This window comes from Apodemus sylvaticus, chromosome 14 (genome assembly GCF_947179515.1).
Source record: "Apodemus sylvaticus chromosome 14, mApoSyl1.1, whole genome shotgun sequence".
In the NCBI taxonomy this organism is placed as follows: Eukaryota; Metazoa; Chordata; class Mammalia; order Rodentia; family Muridae; genus Apodemus; species Apodemus sylvaticus.
In genome coordinates, this window is record NC_067485.1 from 16,317,373 (window position 1) to 16,341,392 (window position 24,020).

At 43.2% G+C, this 24,020-nt stretch overlaps 1 protein-coding gene across 3 annotated transcripts in view; it reads right to left on the reverse strand.

Moving 5' to 3' along the window:
• Positions 1-203: 203 nt before the first annotated feature.
• Positions 204-24,020, reverse strand: part of Spin1 (spindlin 1) — a 45,970-nt gene continuing 22,153 nt past the window's right edge. For all 3 annotated transcript variants that reach the window (XM_052156710.1, XM_052156712.1, XM_052156713.1), the window contains exons 3-6: positions 20,512-20,560; positions 10,461-10,714; positions 8,148-8,381; positions 204-3,798 (exon numbers count right to left, since the gene is read on the reverse strand). In XM_052156710.1, the coding sequence (XP_052012670.1) occupies positions 3,599-3,798; positions 8,148-8,381; positions 10,461-10,714; positions 20,512-20,560 (737 nt within the window). In that variant the 3' untranslated portion in view covers positions 204-3,598. The remainder of the gene's footprint in view (positions 3,799-8,147; positions 8,382-10,460; positions 10,715-20,511; positions 20,561-24,020) is intronic.

Consider the following 24,020-nt stretch of genomic DNA (forward strand, 5'->3'; position numbering starts at 1 on the left):
AATGTCAAATCAAAACATCAACAGTTAGATCCGAGATGACGACAGCTATGCCTGCCCAGATCTGATGGCACTCCTGTCACCCAAAGCAAACCTTCACTTCCTTCTTTTTCTACCAACCCTGACATTCCCATGTGGTGGGGACACTGCATGACTTCAGGACCCCTTTTAGCATATTCAACACAGCGGCACAAAGCTCACAGCCACAAGTTGCACATAAAGGGTTTATTTTGAATGTTTTAAGGGAGGATAGAGTTACATCATAATTATAAAAATTACTTACAGAATTAACAGAGTTGTACTGTGTATACTTCTAAATGCAGAGAACAGGGAACCATCTACACATTGTATAAAATAAAATTAAAATTAAAAATGAATTCAAGCTCAAAAAAATGAGGTCGTTTACCTAGTTTTAAATGTGAACACGAAGACCTCTGAACTCTACTCGTTCGTTCGAACTGCACCAATGATGGAGAATACAGAGAGCGCAGCATTCCCAAGGAACACAGACATTTCAACCATGGTCACTTTGAGTGTTTGTCCTGTGTCATCTTTGGAGGACTTTTATCTCTCAGACAATCAGTGTAAGTGTTTTCAGGCACTACAATTTGTGACGATCAGAACAGTCTTCTTTCTAATGGGTCTACAGTGTTCAGAGATTCAGGCCCAATGCACTTTGGGGTTTGGCACATAAAACAAGAATAGAAATGAAATCTGGCTTAGAAGCAACTGTGATTTTTAGAGCGTGCACAGTCCCTTCGAATGCTGCGTGACATATACAACTGGAATCACCTTCTGTCGGCGCTACGACTGCTTCACCAGTGCGTCTTTACCCTACAACCACTAGAACAGCACAGTAAGCAAATATACAGGAAACCAAAAGCAAACTGAAAGAAAGAAAGAAAGAAAGAACCTAGGTCTCATTAACATGCAATTTTAGTTAGTTACATTGAACATTCTACTTAGAAGAGAGCATGCAAAAATGGATGGTCTGCTTTAAGGTTCTTCTCTGAAGTTTACGTGGCAGCCTGACGTCACACACGCACGCACACACGATACGATACTAGAGCAGGTAAGTGAAGAAGGCCAGTAAATTTTATACACAGATTCACGGCTCGTGTTGCCACAAGCCCCATGAAAATTTTGGAAATTAATGCTGAACTCCTAAATGAGGAATCAACATTCAGATACCAGAACAATGCAAGCAATGCATGCAGATCTGAACCGTGAGCCTGAGGGAAGCCCAAGGTGGCAGGCTCAGGAGGCCGTCACCAGTAAGGGTGGTGGAAGCCACCAAAAGAAAAGAGTGGGGGTGGGGATAAAAAAGACAACTAAAATACAAACAAACAAAATCTTCCCCTTCTCTCAACCTTATATAAAGGCAATAAATGGAATAGTGATCAAGGTCACCATCATCATGTTGTATTCCTCCAGTCCGGAGTTCACGGGGAACCAAAGTTAACTTAGGTTGCTTGCAGAAAACCACAATGCAAGTCATCAGATAATGGCAGACACATCGTAACTGATCCAGTCCTCGGGACCTTTCAAAAGGAATTTTACTTTCCAGGCACCATGCCATGTTCTGCACCGTTAGTGCATGCAGGGCACACTCACCCATTTGTGCCACAGATACCAGTGCGGGCTGTAAGAGTCAGACTCAGCTTGGAGATTTACATGCAGGACAACACCTGGTCACATATACTAGAGGCACCGAGGACTTGGGTCTATCACACTGCATTGAGAAGCTTGTCCCTGGTGCCTATGAAAACACTGAGCACACGGTGACTGCAGCCAGGGACAGAACTGAGGTACTGTGTTCACATGGTGAGCAGTTGTGACCACCCAGCAGCGTAAGGCAGTCAGCCTCTGTGAAGACTAGATGGAGATCCAATAACCATGCGCCTTCAACAGTGAATAATTTCTTGCATCAATCAGGAAGAACTCCAACCAAGTAAGCATAACTACCCTTGGCCAAGCCTCTGGTGTTTGCTTGACAATATCCAGGACTATCCAGCCAGATAGGATTTCCAACCTCCATGAGAAACTGGTTTTACAAACCATCTTTCTCCCAGCTGATGAACTACCAGGGTTCTTCCTAAACAAAGTGAGAGCAAACATGTTTGGCTCATCAACCGACTGCATTTCAGTTCTATTTCAGCTTCAAACAGCCTCACAGGAAATCATAAATGCACCTGATGGCGAAGAGCTGCGACCCACCCGTAACTGGCAAGGATGACCTTCCCAGCAACACATCGGACATGCAAAGCCAGAGGCCACCAAGGGAATAACCTGCATGAACAGCACACTCGGAGCAAGAACAGACACTGCCACAACAGGACCAAGGCAAGAAGCCATACTGGACTAACATTCTCTGTGGGGGGAGCCAGGAGCAGCGGGGGCAAGTAAGGAAGGGGAGAAGAGGCCTTCTGACCATAATCAAATATCAACAAGAGTAGTAAGAAAAATTAAAAAGTCCCAGAGAACTTGATAGAAGGCAACAAGGCCATACTTAACACTTACATTTCTAATACAAATGCACTGTTCTTGTGAGGATTACCACATATACAAACCACTGATGTACTGTTGCCTTTTAAGTCCATGTACTAAGATCCTGATGACAGGTGTGTACAAATGGACCAATGTGCCATCTAAAAGCACATCGATATTAATCCATGTGAACCAAGGACCTGGGTTCTACTTTAAAAGTACTTATGATTAAAGAGTAAACAACAACAACAGAAACAAACAAATAATAACAAAAACCACAAAAAAAACAAAACCAAAAAACCAAAAAAAAAAAACAAAAAACCAAAGCTTAGAATTGAAGGCAGCCTTTTACCCAGATTTCTCAACAGTTTACTAAATTCTACTGTGGGTCATTGACTGTTTATGGCTAATTTATACCTGGACTCAGCTAAAAGCCTCCAGATTGAAATGGTACTCAGAAATTCTGACTTTTGAAACAACCTAATGTCTCTGTGTGCTTCCTGTGCCCAAATTTAATTTTAAACAAAAAGCAGGCATATTATAAATATGACTGACTTGGGTCAAGCACTCCTGTTGAACTGGAGAAAACATTATCACCCCGACCCCAATCCGCAGGGAAAGGAGTGCCAGCGGTGAGTGCCTCTGTGTGTGTATAATATATACATAGGCACACAGATGCAGATCTAGACAGGTAGCTATATAGATACATAATCTCTCAAAAAAGGCAGTAACAAAAATAACAAACTATGCTTGCATTGTGGCAGCAGAATAAGACAGTGTCAGAGTGAAGGGAAAATGGTTACAACCTATCCAGGTTTAAATGACTATGATACTAGCTTAACTTTTCCACCTTGCTTGTAACCCCCAACAGACAGCCTTCTTGTAAGAGGGAGGACCCCCTCACACAGATGCTTTGAAGAGGGAGGACTCCCCTCACAGATGCCTTGTGTTCGAAACAGTCTGCACTATTCAGAACAACACCAGCTCTGCTGGTGGAGATTGTGGGTTCGCAGGGACATCTAAGCTTTCATTAAACTGGAAAGCAATCAAGTCTTTATGTCTACAAATTATACATTTAATAGTTCCACAAATTTGGCAAAGTTTGTGATGACATCTAGGATGTTTTCACCAAATCGTAGACGTAAATATGGAAGTCGTCATCAAACTTGATGAAATACACAGAGGGCTTGGCCTCTACTTGATGGATGACCATGCCAGTCCTTTTCGAGCCATCTTCTTTGGCATATTCCACTTGCTTGCCTACCAGGCTGTCCACAACTTCTCCTGGCTCCCTTTCTGCTGGAGGCGAATCATCTGTATTTAAAAGAAAAAAAAGAAAATGAGAAAGTCAATATTTAGACATGTCACTACCACATTTTGCAGCAAATATAAACTCTTCTAAGATATTCTGAGTTCATCATGATCTAGTCAAGTTAACACTTTCTTAAAGGGCTACTCTGTAAATATTTCAGGCACATGGTCTATGTCCCCAAACTCCCATCTATGAGAATGCAGCACCAAAGTAGCCAAGGGCAGTCCGGAAGTTAACTGCCAAGATGTACTTTAGCAAAACCCTTCTCTCGTGTTTGCTGAACCCCATCCCATAGATTTATGAGTGATTTAAATATTATAACCCAAACTCCTTGGGAATCACACTGAATTATATAACTGCAGTCATCTAAATTAATTTAACTGGCTTTGAAAATGACTTCCCTGCAAGGCTTCCTGAGGCCACACTGCCCATTCCCAGTGCTGAGGCATCACTGGGTCTACCTGTGGGTCTTAAAACAGCCAACCATCTTCCATCCAGTTTCAGAATAAAGGAAATAAAATCTCCATGCTTTACAAGTAAGCACTAGGTAAACTCCACCCAGGGCAGGATAATGGAAAATTAGATCCCAGGAGAGCCCAGGTATCAGCATCATTCCCCAAGAGCCCTGGGTTGTAGTTACCTCTGGGAAAACACAGACTAGAGCCACCACTGCCCAAAACAAAACAAGCTGGGGTGGAGACAAGACTATTTTAGAGCTCTTACAGGAGTAGGCAGGTTTGCAGTGGCCAGAGGTCCCAGGCACACAGGGCAGCCTCTGCTTTTCGGAAGTTCAGGAGTTCACCAGCACAGCGACCTAGTGTGGCTCATAGAACATGTCTATATTAACAATCTTTACCTCCAACCACAGCAAGTCTCTCACTGACTGACAATGTGAACTGAAACCCATCACAGTGATCTCTGATACAAACACACATAATAGCTAGAAACTGGACATGACCACATGGTCAGTTCTTTTAAGCTGGAAAGTGAAAAAAGAAATACTTTTTCTCAAAAATTCATTTCTTTTAGGTGGCATGATCCTATTACCACATACTTGCACAGAATACTTCCATGTTTACCAAGAAATTCCAAATGCATGATCCCAACTGATTGACAGAAACTCTATAGAGTCCAGATCTTCTCCTGAGGCTTCCTTAGCCAGCAAAAGGACTGGATTCAACCCACAAGGACAGCGCTGGTTCAGAACTACCAGAAGGTCAGCACTATTCTAATGAGAGACAAACTTCCATACAACTGACAGGAAATCCAGAAGCTTGGAAAGGCATGAGAAGATCAAGGAGTTGGAAAAGATTCAGCATTATGTGTCAAGGACCTGCATGCCTATTCTTAGATCAAGAGCACTTGTTTTGATGGACATCTCTCTATAGGCTGCAGAATGCTTTTAAAGGGCAGGGTTCTGAATATAAATTCTAGAGTATATAAACAATTTCCTTTACAAATATGAACAAAAACTTTTTAAAAAATGAAGCAGTCATTCCAGGCCAGACATGTTCATTAGTAATTCCTCTTAACTGGCTTTCTTATAGGAAGAACTTTTTAAAAAGGTTATCAAAGAAAAATAGAAATGACTGTCACACTGCTAATAGTGTATGCCTGCACACACTCATGTGTGCAAGGTCTCATGTGTCTAGGAAACGGTTTAGCCTGATGTGCCACAGTTCCAGCACTCAGGAGGCTGGGCTAGGGAATTCTGAGTGTGAGGTTTTGCTAAAATAGCAAGACACTCTTTCAAAAAACAACAACAACAACAAAAACAAATCAAATACTAATTATTGAATAAACAGGCTTATCCAAAAATCACATAAGAAAATAATTCCATTTATGGTAACTTAAAAAAAATTCTTAGGGGCAAAAGAAAGGAATATTTAGTTAGACTCTCTAAAACATTGCTGAAAAGACGTCACAGATCCCAAAGCTTTAAAAAGCATCCTCGGGCTGGAGAGATGGCTCAGCAGTTAAGAGCACTGACTACTCTTCCAGAGGTCCTGAGTTCAAATCCCAGCAACCACATGGTGGCTCATAACCATCTGTATGTAAGAAGATCAGATGCCCTCTTCTGGTGTGTCTGAAGACAGCTACAGTGTACTTAAATATAATCAATGGCAGAGGTCTCACACTTCTGCTTCAGTATTTACCACAAAACAATGTAATGGAGTGTGGGAGCTGCAAGGAGAGATAGAGATATAGGTGAACAGAACTGCCGATTCAGACACATTGACATATGCACAGCAAATGATGTTCAACAAGATGTCAATGCTATCTATGGAGGAATAGTCTTTTCAATACATGATGCTCAGTCACATGGGGATCTACATGAAAGAGTGAGCTGACCTCTTATACCCTGACCTCACACTACCACATTAGTTATAATCTTAGATTTGGCAGTCCTGAGAACAGCAAAAGCACAGTAACAAAAGACAGATGAACTGGACCTGAAGGTTAGCAACTCGGGTGTCCACGTCCATCAAGATGAGAAAAGACAGATGAAATGGCAGAGCACTCCTGCGATCCCAGCATGGGGACATGATCAGTGCAGGATGATGGAGACTTTAAGGCCAGCTTGGATCATACAGTTACCTGCAGGCCAGCTTAGGCAACATAGCAAGGATCTGATGTGAGGCACCCCCCCCCACCCCAAGTGAAAAGATAGCCCACAGAAGGAGAACATCAGTAATCTGATTTCTAATCAAAGGCATGTATCTAGAATATTGACTCTAAGCAGTCAGACTCTAAGACTCTAAGAGTTATACAAATGTCCACTAAGCATACAAAAAGATTCCTGTGACATCACTGGTCACCAGGGAAACACAAAGTAAACCACAACAGGAAACTACTTCATCCTCAGTAGAAGAACTATTAGAATGAAAACAAGCTCGTGCTGGTGAGGAGGGGAGCAGACCCTCACCCACTGCTGAAGGCAAAGCACAGAGGTTCAGCTGAACAGCGTGAGATGTTCATCTTGGAGATGCCACCAAGACTGAGAATTCCACTTCAAAGTACGAAAAATAAAACACACACCCACGGAGGATTTCACATAGTGTTTATAAAACACCAATATTCATAGTAACTAAAATACAGGAACAACCCAAATATGAATCAACAGCTAGACAAATGAAGTATGATATAACCCTAAAGCATGCTCTAACATGGGGGAGCCCTGAAATCATACTAAATAAAAAACGAGTCACAAAAGACTACACAGGACCCATTGACATGAGCTCTACAGCAGTAAAATTACTGCTTACAGCTGTGAGTGAAGGACAGGGAGATCAGAAATAACAAAACTCAGCATGGTGGAGGCAAGGGGATGAGCAATTCAAAGTCATCTTCAACTAAGTAGAAAGGTCAAGCTCATGCTAAACCACCATCACAGACCACAGGGTGGTAAGCAGCACGGCCTTCTGATGCAGCAGTGCTCAGAACATGGGGTGGTAAGCGGCATGGCCTTCTGATGCAGCAGTGCTCAGAAGCCGACTGCCTAACAAACACATGCAGCTGTCAATGTGCTAAAACACACTGGGTTGACTTTACACACAAAAATTAATTAATTAAATTAATTTTAAAAAGCCCAATAAAACAAAAACCAAACCAAACCAAGAGCAAAATGATGCCACTCTATGTTTGAAGCCAAACCTGCACAGACCTCTGTGCACTCTGGAGCCCAAGGCAGGAGGATTAAATTCAAGGCCAGTCTGAGTTCTAAGTAAGTTGCGGGCCAATCTCTGCTACATGGCTCCCCAAAGAACAAGGCAATGTAAGAGCATGCCAGCACCGCCTCCCACTGTCTCTAAGTCAGCACGATGGAGAGCTCTCGCCAGCTCAGCCTCGATTCTGTGGTGCTAGGGATGTAATGTGGCCTTATGAGTATTCAGCAAGCCTCCTCTCTAGCACTGAGATTTCAAGGCTCCAATTAACTGTTTTCTGAAACCAGTATTCTTGCAATTTCAATATCCACAGATTAAATTATCAATGTCAACGACCTGCTTCAAAATAAACTATCTGGGGGAAAGGACTACACTTACAATGATAACAGCTACTAAAAAAATGATCAGCTACTAAAAACAACAGAACGGATTTACTTTATGCCCTACATAGCCACATAGTTCCATTAATAAAAGAAATTTCACTGAAATGTTTCTAAAACCTTAAAACGACCTAAGTGATCATTTTACCATCTAAGTTTCACAAGGAAAAAATTTTACTATGTACACAAAAAAAAGGCCCAAACGCCCCAAAACACACCTGCAAACCTGTTACTCAAATGCTTTAGTTAAAATACAAACTCCTTTCAAATTGCCAAAGCCACAAGTTGCCAATGTGTCGGACTTACTGGAATCAGGCATAATTCGGAGGTCGCCTTCTTTGTAATCGTCTAGGAGCTGGTACATGTACAAGACGGGGTCTTTCTCGTAGGTGATGTAGAACCATGTGCTCATGACAGGGGCCCGAGCCAAGACCATCCCCCTCCACTCATCTTTAGAGCCGTCCTCTGTCTCAAACATGTGCTCCACTGCTTTGCCAATCATTGTGTCCGCTAAGTGTGCATCGCTGATCCGAGATGTTGCTGGAATTAAGAGAGCAAAATACTTCAGCAAGTGTTTACCAACAAGACTCAGCTTACCAAAGGAGACCGAGCTTTGCCTGTGCAATGTAAGTGAACATGCGATCTAAGGATCACAGATGAGTAACTAAGTACCAAACCAAATGCCAGGGCCTAGCACAGACGTGGATTAAACAGGAAGACATCTGCCCCAAGGTGGGGAACAATCTGTTTTGTTACTTTCTGGACTCACTCGCTCAGTGAGTGGCTTCATTATTGGTTAGCTAGCAGTTACTTTGAGCTATGAGTTAGCAAAAGACTCACTGAAGGACATACTGCACGCACATGCACACATAAACACACACACACACACACACAATGGCTTCTTAAAACCAGTAATCACTAAAAATTTAGTAAAAGTAAAACAATTTCACATTTTTGAAATTGTAATGTCTAGTTAAAAGTGTTTAAGACATTGCTTGTACGTGTCTGTGTGTATATGCATATAAAGGCCACAGAAGGGCACCGGATTCCCTTGGAGCTGCTGTAATAGGTATTTGCTGGATGGAGCCTGTCCTGTTCAGCAGGTGCTGAATTGGCTGTGGTCCTGTTGAATGCTCAGCAAATATTAAGTGCTAAGCTCCCTTAATGTATAGTTTTTAAAAACAATTTCATTTAAACTATCTCGTTTTCAGTTATATGAGATACAGCCCCTCAATGATCCAATGTTGAAAAATAGTAATTCTCAGTTTTTTCCCAGATAATTCTAGCTATTCATTTGATACTACAAATTATACATAATAGCTCCTTATATAATAATAGCTCCTTATATAGTAATAATATATAATAGCTCCTTAAAGGGCAATTGCAACATGGCCTGAAACAGTTACCACTAAACTCTTCAAAATGTTACTCATCTGTCTTAAGAATATACAAAGAACTACAACTCCTCCCACCACCATAGCAAAACTCTTCTGATTAAAAAAACAGAATTTGAAGGAGCCCTTCTGCAAAGACAATATACATACATACAGATGGCTAACAGGCATGCCGGTGCCCTGACACCTATAGATGGCCACTATCAAAACAGAAGCACAAAGTAATGCCAGCAGAGCTGGAGAGCTGAAACCCTGTGTGGTGCTGGTAGGGCAGGGCTGTTAGACAGTCAACAATGTAGAAAACATTGTGGCAATTCCATTGAAAAAATATAAATTAGAAGACCCCAAAATCAATCGAAACTACTTCTGGGCAGGTGGTTTTATTCTTTACCCAGAAGAACAGAGAAACCCAGGGTTTCAGAGAAGTCGGACAGTACATTCACAGCCGCTTCCAACATGGAAGGGCACATAGATAAACAAAATGGGATACTACTGTATACACCAGAGTATGACTTTCAGTACTGAAAGGGAAGGCACTCCTGCCGCACTAGTCTGTGAGTGAGTCTTGAGTGCATGGCACTAGATGAAATAAATCAGTCAGAGAAACCCAATTCTCTATGACACCACTTACAGGGTGTGTATACAAGAGTAGCCTAAAGATAAGAGTAGTGGGCACTAGGGGCTGGGCAGGGACAATTACAGAGCTTCACACCTGCAAGATGAAGAGGCTCTGGAGATGCTGCAACCTAACATGCTAGTGTTAAACTACACATGTACAAATAGTTCTAGATAATAAATTCTGCACTGGAAACCTCTGCTCTTTATTCCCTTTATCAGGCCCTGAACGATGGTTTCAGAACATCTGCTCTGGGTCAGTTCTGTGTTTGTAAGTGATATTTATCAGAGGTACTTGAGTTCTGATACAAGTTAAAACATTGATAATTGAATGCTTTTTGATTCTCCTTATCACTTTTAAAATGTTTTTAAAATAACTTTAAAAGCTTACTGACTCACCGGGCGTGGTGGCGCACGCCTTTAATCCTAGCACTTGGGAAGCAGAGGCAGGGGGATTTCTGAGTTGGAGGCCAGCCTGGTCTATAGAGTGAGTTCCAAGACAGCCAAGGCTACACAGAGAAACCCTGTCTCAAAAAAACAAAAAACAAAACAAAACAAAAAACCCAAAAAACAAAAGTCTTTAAAAAAAAAAAAAAAACAAAAAACTTACCGACTCTATCAGGGAGGACTTCCAGTGCAGAAACTCTTTCATCCTTATTAAGTTCTAGTCCATAAACACAGTCAAATCCATCGTACTTTATAAGATACAGGGAAGGATTCACAGGCACCTGGTCCAGGACAGTCCCCTTCCACTGGGTGACAGGGCCGTTGCCCTCTCTCCACCCATGCTGGATCCTGCAGCCTACGATGTTCCGCCGGGGCTGGGACACAGGCTTGCTTGGTCCCACACTGGTCCGATGTTTTCTGTATTCACACATACAATGTATTATTCTCACAAGAATGCATATCTGGACCCAATAGCCACCAGCTTGCATGCTCTTCATTACATGATCCTAAGGAACAAACAAACTCCGAATGGTGAGCCAGGATTGCCAGTTTGAGGCCAGCCCAGGCTGCATAGCAAAATGTGCTTCAAAAATAACAGGATAGAGAACTGCCTCAGCAGGCAACATTTGCTGATCTTGCATATAACCCAAATTTGGTTTCCAATATCCATAAGGTATTTTATAACTGCCAGTACTCAGTTCCTTTTCTGGTCTCCTCAGACATCAGGCACACATGTAGTATGCATACATATATAATGGAAGCACTCACAAGCATATTTAAAAAAACAAACAGTATTTTCAGTCCTCCTTATGCCCCGGTAACCTTAAAACTAACTGTAAATGAGTTGGACTGTGTGTGTGTATGCACTACAGTTCACTTAGAAACACAATTTCCTCACATACTTGAATGTCTCACAACCATATTTTAGTAGTTTATGACAAATACTAACATATGAAAAATATTGCAGTAACATCAAACGAGGGTGTTTCTGTATTACTAGTGGTTGAAATATTTACATAAAACGCTAATATTCTGGCTGTGGGAGTGCACATGCACATATAAGAAGGTGTCTTCCTCTACTGCTCTCCACCATATTTTTTAATGCAGGGTCTCTCGCTGAATCCGCAACTTGCCATTTAGGTTAGACTGGCTGGCAATGTGGTTCCCAGGATCCACCCATCTTAGCCACACCCCCAAACAATGGAAGTTATAAACAAATGGCCCATCTGGGGATCCAAACTTATTCAGAATGCACTTTACCCACACAGTCATCTCCTAGGGCCCCATCCTGGCTTCTGATATTGGGTGGGGGGCAGGGAGCGGGGCGCACACTTCATTTCACTTTGAAATAGGACAAAGGACAAGACTTAGCTTGGACGCAACCCAGGCCAAACCAACTTGACAGATGCTGCTAATGTACTGAGAGCAAAACAGGTTTCCTTCCCATTTTACAAATACGTATGACAATTACAACTAATTTCTTTTTTTAAAAACAGTTACAATAATAGCTAAAGATATATAAAAGAAAGGTATTGTCTGCATGCTCTTAGCCTTGTCAGAGACTTTGGAAACAATAGTCTCTTGAAAACATGAGGAAGGATTTCAGAGCCAGTAAGGATTGGGAGGGAGGGAGGGAGGGAGAGAGGGAGGGAGAAGTCCAGGCACTGTGGGACTGGGAAAAGAGTGGGGAAAGGGCAGCTCCTAGGAGCCAGACTTCACACCTCCTTCCCCATGCCTGCTGTTAAAACAGCACACCTTCCTCCTGGCAGGAGCCATGTCCCCAGGCCGCCCCACTGCGGTGTAAAACCCTAACTAAGCAGGGTGTAAATAGTAAAGTCTAGAGGCAGGTCCAGAAAACCAAGCAGAGCAGTAGACACAGGTGGAGAAGGAAGAGCCCTGTCTGAAATAAGCTGAAGCAGCTTGGGAAGTCGAGGCAAAGGGGACAGACAACTGCTTATCTTCTCCCCTTCATTCCAGCCCTGGAGGCCTGCTGGACAATAAGCAAAAGTACCTCAAAGAGGAAAGAAATGTTCTTGATTGAGTTGTGATTGGCAGTAGAGGCTGGCCAGGAAAATATATCCATGGAGTAGCTAAAACTGCTTGCTACTGGCACTGAGCAAAGGAAAGAGAAGCTGTCCGTTTGACTGTGCCAAGAGGTGCCCAGACTGGATGTTTGTTTCTGGGTGTTGTCTGAGAATGTTCTGGAAAGAGGTCAGTATTTGAACTACTGGACTGAGGAAAAACAATGTGACCACAGCAGTGCAAATGGGCTTCACGCAGCCTGCTGAGGGCCTGAACACAACAGGCACGAATATGGTTTTCTGGCCCCTGGCTCTCCAGCTCTGCACTAGGACTGAACTCTCCGATCAGCTCACACACTGCAGCCCGTGAGGACTTCCTTGCCTCCACAGTGTATGACTCAACGTCTCATAATCAAACAGTGCTCCTCTATCTCCTACTGGTTCTCTGGCTCCAGAGAATCCTCACATAGGAACATGTATCACGGACTGGGAGACCTCAGAATGAGATAGCTAGGTAAGACACCATGAAAAGCTAGGCAAGGGAAGAAACAACCGAGAGGATTTGGCCGTATAGACAAACCTAGAGGAATGTGAGGAAATGGGCGCACAGGTAAAACCCTGAGCTGGCAAGGGTAAGGACCACAGCAGGAGCTGTGTGCAGCCTGCAGTCAAAGGCCAAGGTAAGCAGCATCTCTGCACACAAGCATGTGTGTGCCACAATGCAGTGTGGAGGTCAGAGGTGAGTCTTGTCTGCCCCATTACATGTATTTAGGGAACTGAACTCTCACCAGGCTTGTGAGGCAAGCACTTTTTCTCTCTGAGCTATCTCACTAGTTCCCACAAGATCACTTATCGCGGAGGTTGCTGGCGCAGTGGAGACAACTGCTCTCTCAGGGTCGAGCAACTTTGGATGGTGGTGATTCCAGTAGAACTCACAAGACTCTAGTTCACCTAACAGCAAGAGGCAGTAGCTGAGGAGGAGCCTGGAGTAGCAGAGCTGACAGTTGCCCCTCAGGATACTCCAATATGGTGCTGCTCCTTTACATGTTTTTATATGTCTCTGAAAACGACAAGTTTTTAAGTGCTTGTGCAATTCTCACATATTTTGTCCACTTAAAAATAAATTGTGTATTTTATGGCAATAAATTATGAGAATATTGTCGCAAACTCTTTTATACATGACATACTTTCTTTATCCCCTCCAATAGTCACAAACCCTCCCAGCTTAACTTCAGGTGTAAGGGACTCACATGTCAGTCTCATAGTACTTGAGAATTAATCAAAACATATAACTGTTTTGACACTATAGATTTAACACAATTCTTAATTTCACTCGATAGCCCAGACTGTCTTTGAATTCACAGTGATCCTCCTGCTTCAGAATCCTGAGTGTCGGAAACAAGGTGCGCAGTCCAGGGCTGTGGTGTGTGAATGAGAACAGTGGATTATTTAGGAAGGCTAGGAGGTGTGGCCTGCTTGGAGGAAAGGTGTCAGTCTTAGGGGTAGGTTTTGAGATTTCAGAAGCCCACACCACACCCAGTCTCACTGTGTCCCTGCCCTGTGTGGGGGTGAGATGTAAGTTGTCACTCAGCTGTTGCTGTGCATGTCTGCCTGCCACAGCACTCTACACTATGACAACCATGGACTCACCCTCTGAAACTGCAAGCAACCCCCCAAATAAATGTTTTCTTTTAAGTTGCCTTCAAGGTGTCTCTTTACAGCAACAGAGCAAAAACTAAAACATACGCCTAGTTCAAGATACCAGTTCTTTTTTATCTGTTTATGAAACAGAGAGAATCTTTCTCATGAACCAGTAAGGCACACGTGAAAGTCTCTCCATGCAGAACAATAATATCCCAAGGGACTGCATGTTTAGGGCTTTACTGAAACAAAATAATGAATATTCACTGACTCAGTTAATGAGGAAACAGAAAGATGTTAGTAAGACACCTTACTGACCAAGCTAATTACAGTCTATCACTACACCAAAATAACAATACAGCTTTAAAGTTAAAGGAAAAGTCAGAGCTCACTGGTGGAGCGCTTACCTACGTTATCCAAGCTATGGGTTTGATCACCAACTCCATGAAAGAAAAGAAATCTAAAATTTTAAGAACTTAAAGATGTTTTAAAAACATGAATATAAGGCACGTTTTGCTTCTAACTACAGAGTCCTTCCAATGAGGGTGGAGACGGGTGTAGGTTGCTTGAAGGCCTTGTTAAAGACCACTGCCATACTCCAGCAATCCCAAGCACCTTCGTGCTGTTGAATAAATAATGAATCCCAGGCAAAGCAGAAACAAGGGACCCAAGACAAAACAATGTTCTGTCCCAAGAACTGAGAGAGACTTTGCCATCCACAGTGGCTTACTCAAAAGCAACCATCAGAAGAGAGGCTCCCAGTTTGTGAAGGGTTAGGGAGTGATGGGATGGAAGGAAAGTATGGGACGGGCGGGCTGCAGGAAGAAAAGGAAGGGATGGCTGAAGTGTATTTCAACTAAAACTACATTATATAAAATCCTCACAGAATGAATAAAAATAGTTTTAAAAAGGAAAAGACAAAAGAACTGAATGTGTAAGTGTGGGGAAGGGAGGGTGGAGAAGGCAGGCCTAGGAGGAGTTCAGGAGGGATGGATAGGACCAGATTACATTTATGAGCGTTCTGAACAAGCAGGGGGAGAGGAGCCTGTGAAGCGAGTGAGCTCCAATCTCCAGCCCTTACATCAACAGCATCCGGTGGAGGAGATGAGACCCCTGGGGCAAGCTGGCTAGGCTAACTGACATGGCAAGCTCTGAGTTCAAGTGAGAAGCTATCTCAATATACAACATAAACAAATTTTAAAAACACCCCATGCCAATTACTGGCTGCAGATACACATAATGCTTCCCCAAGTCCACCCCACCAATGTGAACACACAGACAAGACTGAAAGAGTAATCCAAGAAACATTTGCTCTTGTGATTAAAGAAAACCCATTCCTCTCAATATTGGAAAAAAGTGACAGAAGCAGAAGATCTTTATGAAGCTCTTAAATTAAAAAAAAAAAAAAAAAGGAAAAAATTTGGAAGAGAGTATCTTTTGAGTGGAGAAAATGTAATGATAGAAAGAAGAAAATAGAAAAGGAAAGATTAAATGGACAAGGTAGAGGAAGGAATGTGAAAGGGATAATTAACATCAGAACCCTTTAAAACTACATATGGGGTGGGGGTGGGGTCAAACAGACAGACACACATACATGGAGGTGGGGCAGTCAGAAGAGGTCAGACTCCCCAGGAACTGGAGTTTTTAAGTGGAGATTCCAAGCTGCCATGTGGGTGCTGGGAGCTAAACCCGGTCTTCCTGAGGGTATTAAAGTGCTCTTAATTACAGAGACCTCTTCCCACCCCCAAACCAACACAACAAAGACAACCTGGGAAAAACTAACTTGGCAGCTGGAAGACCTCTACAATGGAAGATTTGTAAGATCAAAGAAAGAAGATACTAGAAGATGGAAAGATCTTAGTGCTCATGAACTGACAGAACTCACACTGAAAACTAAGCCGCATACAGATTCCGTGCACTCATCAAAATCCCAATGACATTCCTTAGAAAACTAAAAAGAAAAAACAATCACCAAACTGGTGTGGAAGCAGCAAAGATCCAGACAGATAGGCAGAGTAATCCCACCTAAGCAGACCAGCAGAGCGTCAAAGACCATGTTCTCTCTCACACTTGGTCCCTGGATTTTAAGTTTTGCATTTGAGAGGGAGTACAACTAACATGGACAATGAAAAGGGAAAAAAGGCTCAAGGGAGAGTTGGGTACAAGAAAAAAAAAGGGTAACAGAATACAGACTGCATGGCATGAAAGCTGAGGGGTACACAGGACAGCAGCAGGGAGGGACAGACAGGGGTCAACAAACTGGGCATGTACGAAACGCACACAATAAAACTTGTTACTAATTTTAAAAGAAAAACAAAAAAAGAAGTCCTATTCTGGTAGCCAATACTAAATCCATCATATACGTATGTGATGGTTTGAATATGCTCTGCCCAGGGAGTGGTACAATTAAAAGGTGTGGCCCTGTTAGAGCGGGTGTGTCATGTGGGTGTGGTCTTTAAGATCCTCATCCTAACTGTCTGGAAGCCAGTATTCTTCTAGCAACCTTCAGATGAAGATGCAGAACTCTCAGATTCTCCTGCACCATGCCTGTCTGGATGCTGCCATGTTCCTGCCTTGATGATAATGGACTGAACCACTGAACCTGTAAGCCAGCCCCAATTAAATGTTATCCTTATAAAAGTTGCTTTGGTCATGGTGTCTCTTCACAGCAGTAAAATACTAAGACAACCTTGTCAACTACCACCATTCTAACATTAGTCAATCTACCATACACTGAACGTGGCTGTATGGTTTAATTACTGGTAAGTCTTTCCACTGTAGTTGAAGTTGGTACTGTTAGGTCAAAGCACCTCTTTTTTTTTAATTCTACAACATAAATGAATGAATGAATGAATGAATATCTTCATCTTTTGCAAGGTACAAACAAATAAGAGAAAACATGCCTCCCTAGCAGTTGTTATTTTGTAAAATTCCTAGGTGATACTGTCATTTCTTGATTTGAACTGACAACATAAAACCAAGATGAGATAGAATGTCTCTTCATTCGAGTCCCCATGGTTTCCTGTAAACCCTGTGAGAACAGCAGCATTGCCTGAGGAAACTTGTATTATCTATGAGTTAACCAAGACGGCGAGTGTTCCTCATTCTGACAGGCCTAACAGAGTCTATTAACACTGTGGTTCACCAAGTGCAGCCTAACAACAGTGCTTGTGACTCAGCCATATTCAGATGAGGCAAGAAAGCAGAAGCAAGATGGCTGTGACGGGTTATTTAACCCACTCTGGCTCAATCACTGATTACTAGTCAAGCCTCAGCTGAGTTACTCCATCTCTCTGAGCATCATCAGTTCTTGAATCTGTAGTGCAGAGTTCCCGACTCCAGCTTGACAAGGGTACCATGAAGTCAGATCACAGCACAGAGCACCACAGGGGCAGTGGATGACACTCTCCACTGGTGGTTGGTGGCTACACTTTATTTACAGCTTACTGCTTTAGTGGACACTCCTGTAGACATCTGCCTGTGCACATGCATGCACATATGTATGGAAGCCACCTTATTTTCTGAAACAGAATCCCTCACTAAACACAGAAGTCAGGAGGTGGGGTAAGGTGACCAATCTGTCTCAGCACTCCCACTTACCACCCCAGTACTGGGACCACAACTGTGCACTACTGCAGCCAACTTTTTAACAAGGGTGCTGAAGTTAAACTAGGGTCGAAGCCTTGCCAGGCAAACAGTACAGACTGTCAATCTCGAACATTTACTCTCTAAAAGCAAATTACTGGGTTGGGTGTGGTGGTATTCACATTTAATCCTAGTACTTGGGAGGCAGAAGCAGGAGGATCTTTTTGAGTTAGGCCAGCCTGATCTACATGAGTTCCAGGCTAGCCAGAGGAACATACATAGTGGGAATTTTTATCTTAAAAAAACAACACAACAAAGCAAATTAGTGAAACACATGACACCTCCTTTTGTCAAGACAGTACCTTGAAATGAAGACTTAACCCCATTTAAATGGTGGAGGGGAGAGTTAACATGACATCTAAAAACAAGGGTACCCACTGCATCTGCGTTCACTTGGATGGTTTCCCAAGTGACTTCACACTCAAAGCAACAGCATCCCAAATAACTTCATGGGAAAAAAATGCAGAAAGGCTTGCCTTGATGCTAACCTCCCAAACCCAGCAGGTACCCAGATGATCTCCACTGAAAACTAAAAGCTGGCTACAGCACTTGCCTAGCTGGCTACAGTACTCCTTTTGAGGCCCTGGATTAGACCACAACAGAGACAGTAGTCAAAACAAATTCATGATTTCCTTTCCTTTCTGCTGCCCAGGTGGAGCTGAAGCACCTCCTAGGGACAGCGTGGAGCTCTGACGCAGCTCTGCTGACTCCCTCAGCATCTAGCTCTAAGGTCGCCCTGAGCCTTCCCACTCCCTGGAGAAACAACAAGGCAGCACTGTCACGCATGGAGTGATGAGAGAAGCTGAGGTTCTGAAGATTTGCATTTAGTTTCCTTTTTTAAAAAATTGTAGAAAGAACCCTATGCTGAAAAGATGACTGCTCAGTGATCTGGTCCAACCCCCAGCATAGGAAGAATCTGCAAAGCACAGTATCTGTCCTTCTCACTCCATTCGAGATATTTATAGCCAGCACCCAACATAGGAATGTTTGCTATTTCTCAGCCTCTGTCCACCTTCAAATCTCCAGTGAGGACTACTTTCATTTCATTCCATTTCTGGGGCACAGTAATGCCCTCAAGGATTCTGGCCTTAAATGAGCCTATGAACCCTCAAGTGTCTTGTTTTTAATTTATATTTGACAATTTTATACATGCATGCCACATAGCTCAATCAATTGCACTAACAGTGTTAAGAAGTGGGTGTTTAGCCGGGTGGTGGTGGCGCACGCCTTTAATCCCAGCACTCTGGGAGGCAGAGGCAGAGGCAGGTGGATTTCTGAGTTCGAGGCCGGCCAGCCGGGTCTACAGTGTGAGTTCCAGGACAGCCAAGGCTATACAGAGAAACCCTGTCTTGAAAAAAACCAAATCAAAAAAAAAAAAAAAAAAAAAAAGGCGTGAGTGTTTATTTCTTGAGCCTGAAGGGGTCAGACTCAGGAGATAATGAATGCTCAGCGTTACTCAGGAAAGGGACTAGAACTCCCTTATGAAATGCACACAACACTATGGAGTCAAACAAATGTCTAACCTCAAGCCAATGAAATTTTAACCAACAGTAATTATTTGAAAATAGGTTTCTAAAAAGGGATGGGGCACTAACACACTATACCTTAGTATTCCTAACTTCTTTTAGGTGGCAACTTCTAATCTGAGCGAACTACCTCGATCTCACAAAGGTGGTATTTCACTTGTCTCCTACCCACTGCATAGTATTTGTGGGTTCCATCTCTGCCACTTGAGTCGGCTTGCCATTTATACCAAGCCAATGAGCAGAGCCACCACATACTGATCACATCACTGGACACAGCAAAGCCAGGGAGACAGTAAGAAAAGGGGAAGTTTACTGTCTCAGGGAAAGGCACACTAACTTTCAGTTTTTGTTTTCTAGGTCATTTCTTTAGGTGAGTATTACATTTAATTATGTATTCATCTGAATGTGGCAAGCCTGGTTAAATCATCAACCAGTACTGAAGACACTCCTGTTTTACAAGACCATGACCAAGAAACCTATTCTCTTGAGCTCCACTGAGGCAACTAAAGGACTCAATACTACCCCGTGAGTTGCTTGGAGTAATTGTGCAGACTGCTTACAGCGTCAGATAGGAGGGCCTTCAACAGTAACTCAACTTCCTTAAATTCTCAAGTCAGTGTTGAGTGGTACATCCATGATGGTGGAATGTAGTCACCACTGCATAGAAACTGCAGGGCTGGGATACACTTGTCATTTTAAATACACGCCAACTACCAGGCCTGGTGACGTATGCTTGCACACATGTGATCCCAGCAGGTTGGAGGTTGAGTCAGAATTACAAGTTTCAGGCCACCTCAGACTACACAGAGAGACAATGTTTTAGAAAACAAGATGTTTAATTCTATTTTAAATGGAATTTAAATTATATCTTATAAATTATATTACATATAAATAAAAATACTAAGTAATAAATGTCAGGTACAAGGCAGACACAGCAGCTAGCTAGGTACACCCTAGCATCAGACACCTCCAGTCAGCTCCTTGGCTAACAGCAGATCAAGACCTGGAGGTTTAGGTTTCACAGTGCCCCCTCCTCCCACTGCTGTTTCCCACCGTGCAGCTGGCTCCCATTAAGACAGAGGATGACCATGATCAAAGACCTCCTAGGGACAGCCGTGGAGCTCAGACCCAGCTCTGCTGATTCCCCTCAGCATCTAGCTCTAAGGTCGCCCTAAGCCTTAAAATCTGAACATAAATAAACAGCTGAAGTGCACACCTAGCCCACCATCCAGACCAGGAAAAGAGAATGGACTGGGGTGGGGGAGATGACACAAGACCACAAACAGTTACTAGGCTTTAAGTGGAGATAAGATAAAAAGCCCAGGCTTAAGAGATCGTCCTGGTGCTAGTTATCTAAACAACGGGTGTAAGCATTGCTTACTTGTGAGATGTCCTCTTCTTCATCATGTTTGCAGATACTCCAGCATGGCCTACAAGAGAGGTGAGTTATAGTCAGCAAAGAGTGTGTTAACAACAAAACCCTACTTCATAAAGCTTGAAATTGATCATTAACCACCAACATGTTAGAGCTGCATGCTTACTGACTTCTGAAACGGGGATACTTTGTGTAGACAAAATGACTAGTGGTTCTTCACTCCCAGATTAGCCATAAAAACAAAACCAGTTACATGTATAAAATTAATGTTCACTCCTGACCATACAACAATAAATGGTACAGAACATACTTGTTTCCCTCCTCATAATCTAGAAAAACTTAGGAGCCGTCTGGCTTGAGACACCAAGTAGCAAAGGCCTACAGGAGCTGAGAGCTGACCAACAAACAAGGAGGCCACCACTGACCCTGACTCCATTTCGAAAAGCCTTTTTTTGGATCATGGTATGTGTAGTAGGTATGACCTTACCAAGCAGAGCACCACAGTGGAGTTAGGAAGGACTGTCTGTTATTAGCATGTAGCAATGCAGTGTATACAAGGAGACGTACTTAGAAAAGAACTTCCAAACTTACTGGACTGGGGTCCACATTCTGGCTAAATGGAAATCTGAACATAAATAAATTCTGAGAAATCACAAATCCAATACACTAGTCACTTCTTAGACATGTTGAGTAATCAGAAACAAAACTAAAAACAAAACCAAGACTCCTATATAGCCTACATGAAAGAGAATCAAATCTACCCTTAGCACCGGCCTACAGAAAACAGAATACCAAATCAGCCCTCAGCACCTGCTTGACAAACTTCAATGTTGTTTAAAATGTCCAGCTACCTTTCTTAAAAATTATTAGACAAGAAGAAAGGCCTTGGTGTCTAACCTTCTGCTCAAGCATTTGCTAGAATACACAAGACCCTTGGTTTGACCTTCAACACACACACCCCACATAGGGGTGGGGGGACCTAGCTTGGTGCCACATGCCAGTAATCCTAGCATTCAAAGGGGTATTCAAGTAGGTTTAAACACCAAAACAAATGTTTTGTATGCAAGGACATTAAAAGATAAACACACCCAAATAATCCCTAAAATCTGGAAATATCAAGAAAACAAGTCAAAAAAACGTAAGCTCCCTGCACTGTGATTACAAAGTAGACTATGTAGATCAGTAAGGTCAACCCACAGCACAGAAATACAAACTCCCCAAGTGTACATGCAATGCATGCATACACGCATACATATGTGAAAATGAAACCAGTCCTGTCTAGGAACTCAGAGAGCAACACCCACAGGCCTGAGGATCAGAGAAAAGCAACAGGCAAAGCAGAGCTTTGCTGAATCTCCTAAGCACGGTTGCCGACCAAGCAGGAGAGTAGCTGTGCACAGGACCCCTAGACTAACTTTGGAACGCCATCGACAGCATCTTCGCAAGAGGAAAACAAACAAAAGTACTTCTACACACATGAGATACAGGGAAATGAAGATTTGCTGTCAGGCAGAACTTAAGCCAGAGACAGCAACTGCACCCTCAATCCACCCACTGGCAGGCAAAGTATCTTCCAGCCACGACAGTGGCACTGCATACACACAGTCCAGCTGCACCAAGACTGAGACAGATTTAAAATTCAGGACAAATGTCTCCATGGATCACAAAAGATACTTCAAAATGGTATGGTTAATTAATCAAAAAGCCACAATAACCTTAAGTACACATAAGCCTAATTACAGAGCCCTGAAATCCAAGAAAAGGGGGGCCACACCTGCACCAAGTATATTTAGTTATATAAATTCTCCTCTTAAACGGGCGGTGGTAGAGCACACATTTAATCCCAGCACTTGGGAGGCAGAGGCAGGTGGATTTCTGAGTTTGAGGCCAGCCTGGTCTACAGAGTGAGTTCCAGGACAGCCAGGGCTACACAGAAAAACCCTGTCTCGGGAAAAAAAAAAAAAAAATCTCCTCTTGGTAACTTGGTAACTACAGACAGCCTGACAGCCATAGCACATGCATCTCCTCTGGAGCCCAGGTTAACTTTAACCCACCCGCCATGTGTCTAATAATATCCTTAAAATACCCTGAAATCACACAAAATATATTTGCTTACCCAGGTCAGCATTATTTTGGAGTAATTATGGAAAAAGCTCTCTGAGGAGTTAAACCAGGTCCTGAACTCACAGTGTAAGACAGTCACAATGAAAATGGCAAAATGTAAAAAAAAGAAAAAAAAGTCTCAGAGCTTAGACACTGCAAAACAAGCGGCACTTTTACTCATCAGGTTTCCACACTAAATGGCCGAGTATGAAGAAGAAGGCTTTAACTCAGGGCAGAAAGATGACGTTGTGGGAAGCACAAGGGCTAAGACAGGAAGCTCTTCACTGTTTGCAAGCTCCCTTCTCTTGGCCTTATCTGAAGTGGTGGCACCTATACAACTTCAACACTAGAGGTACTATGCAGCCACTACCGCTTTCAGTCAGAGACAAAGATGGCAAGCTGAGACCTGGACCCACTGAGGGAAGAACAAAGGGTAAGGAGAAAAGGAGAGTTAGTGTCTGGCAACACAGGTAGGCCAGGAGTGAGAGAAACCATCCCTCAGGTGTCCGTAACACCTCTGACAAGGTGCAGAGAAAGGAATCAGTCAAGACGCCAGAACTAAATGTACTGTACCCGGCATGTCCACCCTCTCTCCCATCCCATAATATCCTAACCCTCGCCCCACCCCCACAATCCTACTCTGGGCACACAGCATGCTGGCTTCTGGCAATAGGCACCTCAAGGCGCTTCATGGCGCCTACAGATCATGCCCCAGTACTGACTTTCTACTAAGAACCTAGTTTACTGAGTAAGAAAAGGTAAGCACGAGGCCAAGACGACCGTCAAATCCTAGGCGTGAACACACAACTGCACAGTGAGATGAGGCACTGGAGGCAAGCAGCATGGCTTCCTGAGATGACCTGAGAACAAGAGTGCAGTCAAGGGACTGATGTGCCAGGGGCCATGCAAGGCATCCAAAGCTCCGAGAAATGACACCATAACCAAGACCATCTCCAGTTTCTGGCCCAACGTGTACAGCATAAGTTGTTCCTGCTCCTCTGTTTATCACAAGAAAAACACTGTAAATCTCAGCCATGCGTCTTAGAGTGATCAGAGACTAGAAGGTCACAGGACAAGCACCCACTCTAAGTTAGAGAGGAGAGGATGGCAGCCCAGGTGGTCAGAACCCACCCAGGACGCCATGCACAAAGAACCCCAACTGGTGCTGCCTGGCCAGCCAGCGGGGTCAAGGGCACTCTTAAGGGGCCCACACTTCAGCTTTATCTGTAAAGGCTGATAATCTGACTAAGCTGTCCTGTACCCTAAGGCAGGACACCCTCAAGTATAGATTTACCAAGAGGTTGAGCTAATCAAAGAACCAGGGAATGAGCTAACCAGAAAAAAAGTGAATCACACACACACACACAATTAAGAACAACAACAAAACAAAACAGACCTACCAGTAGGAGAAA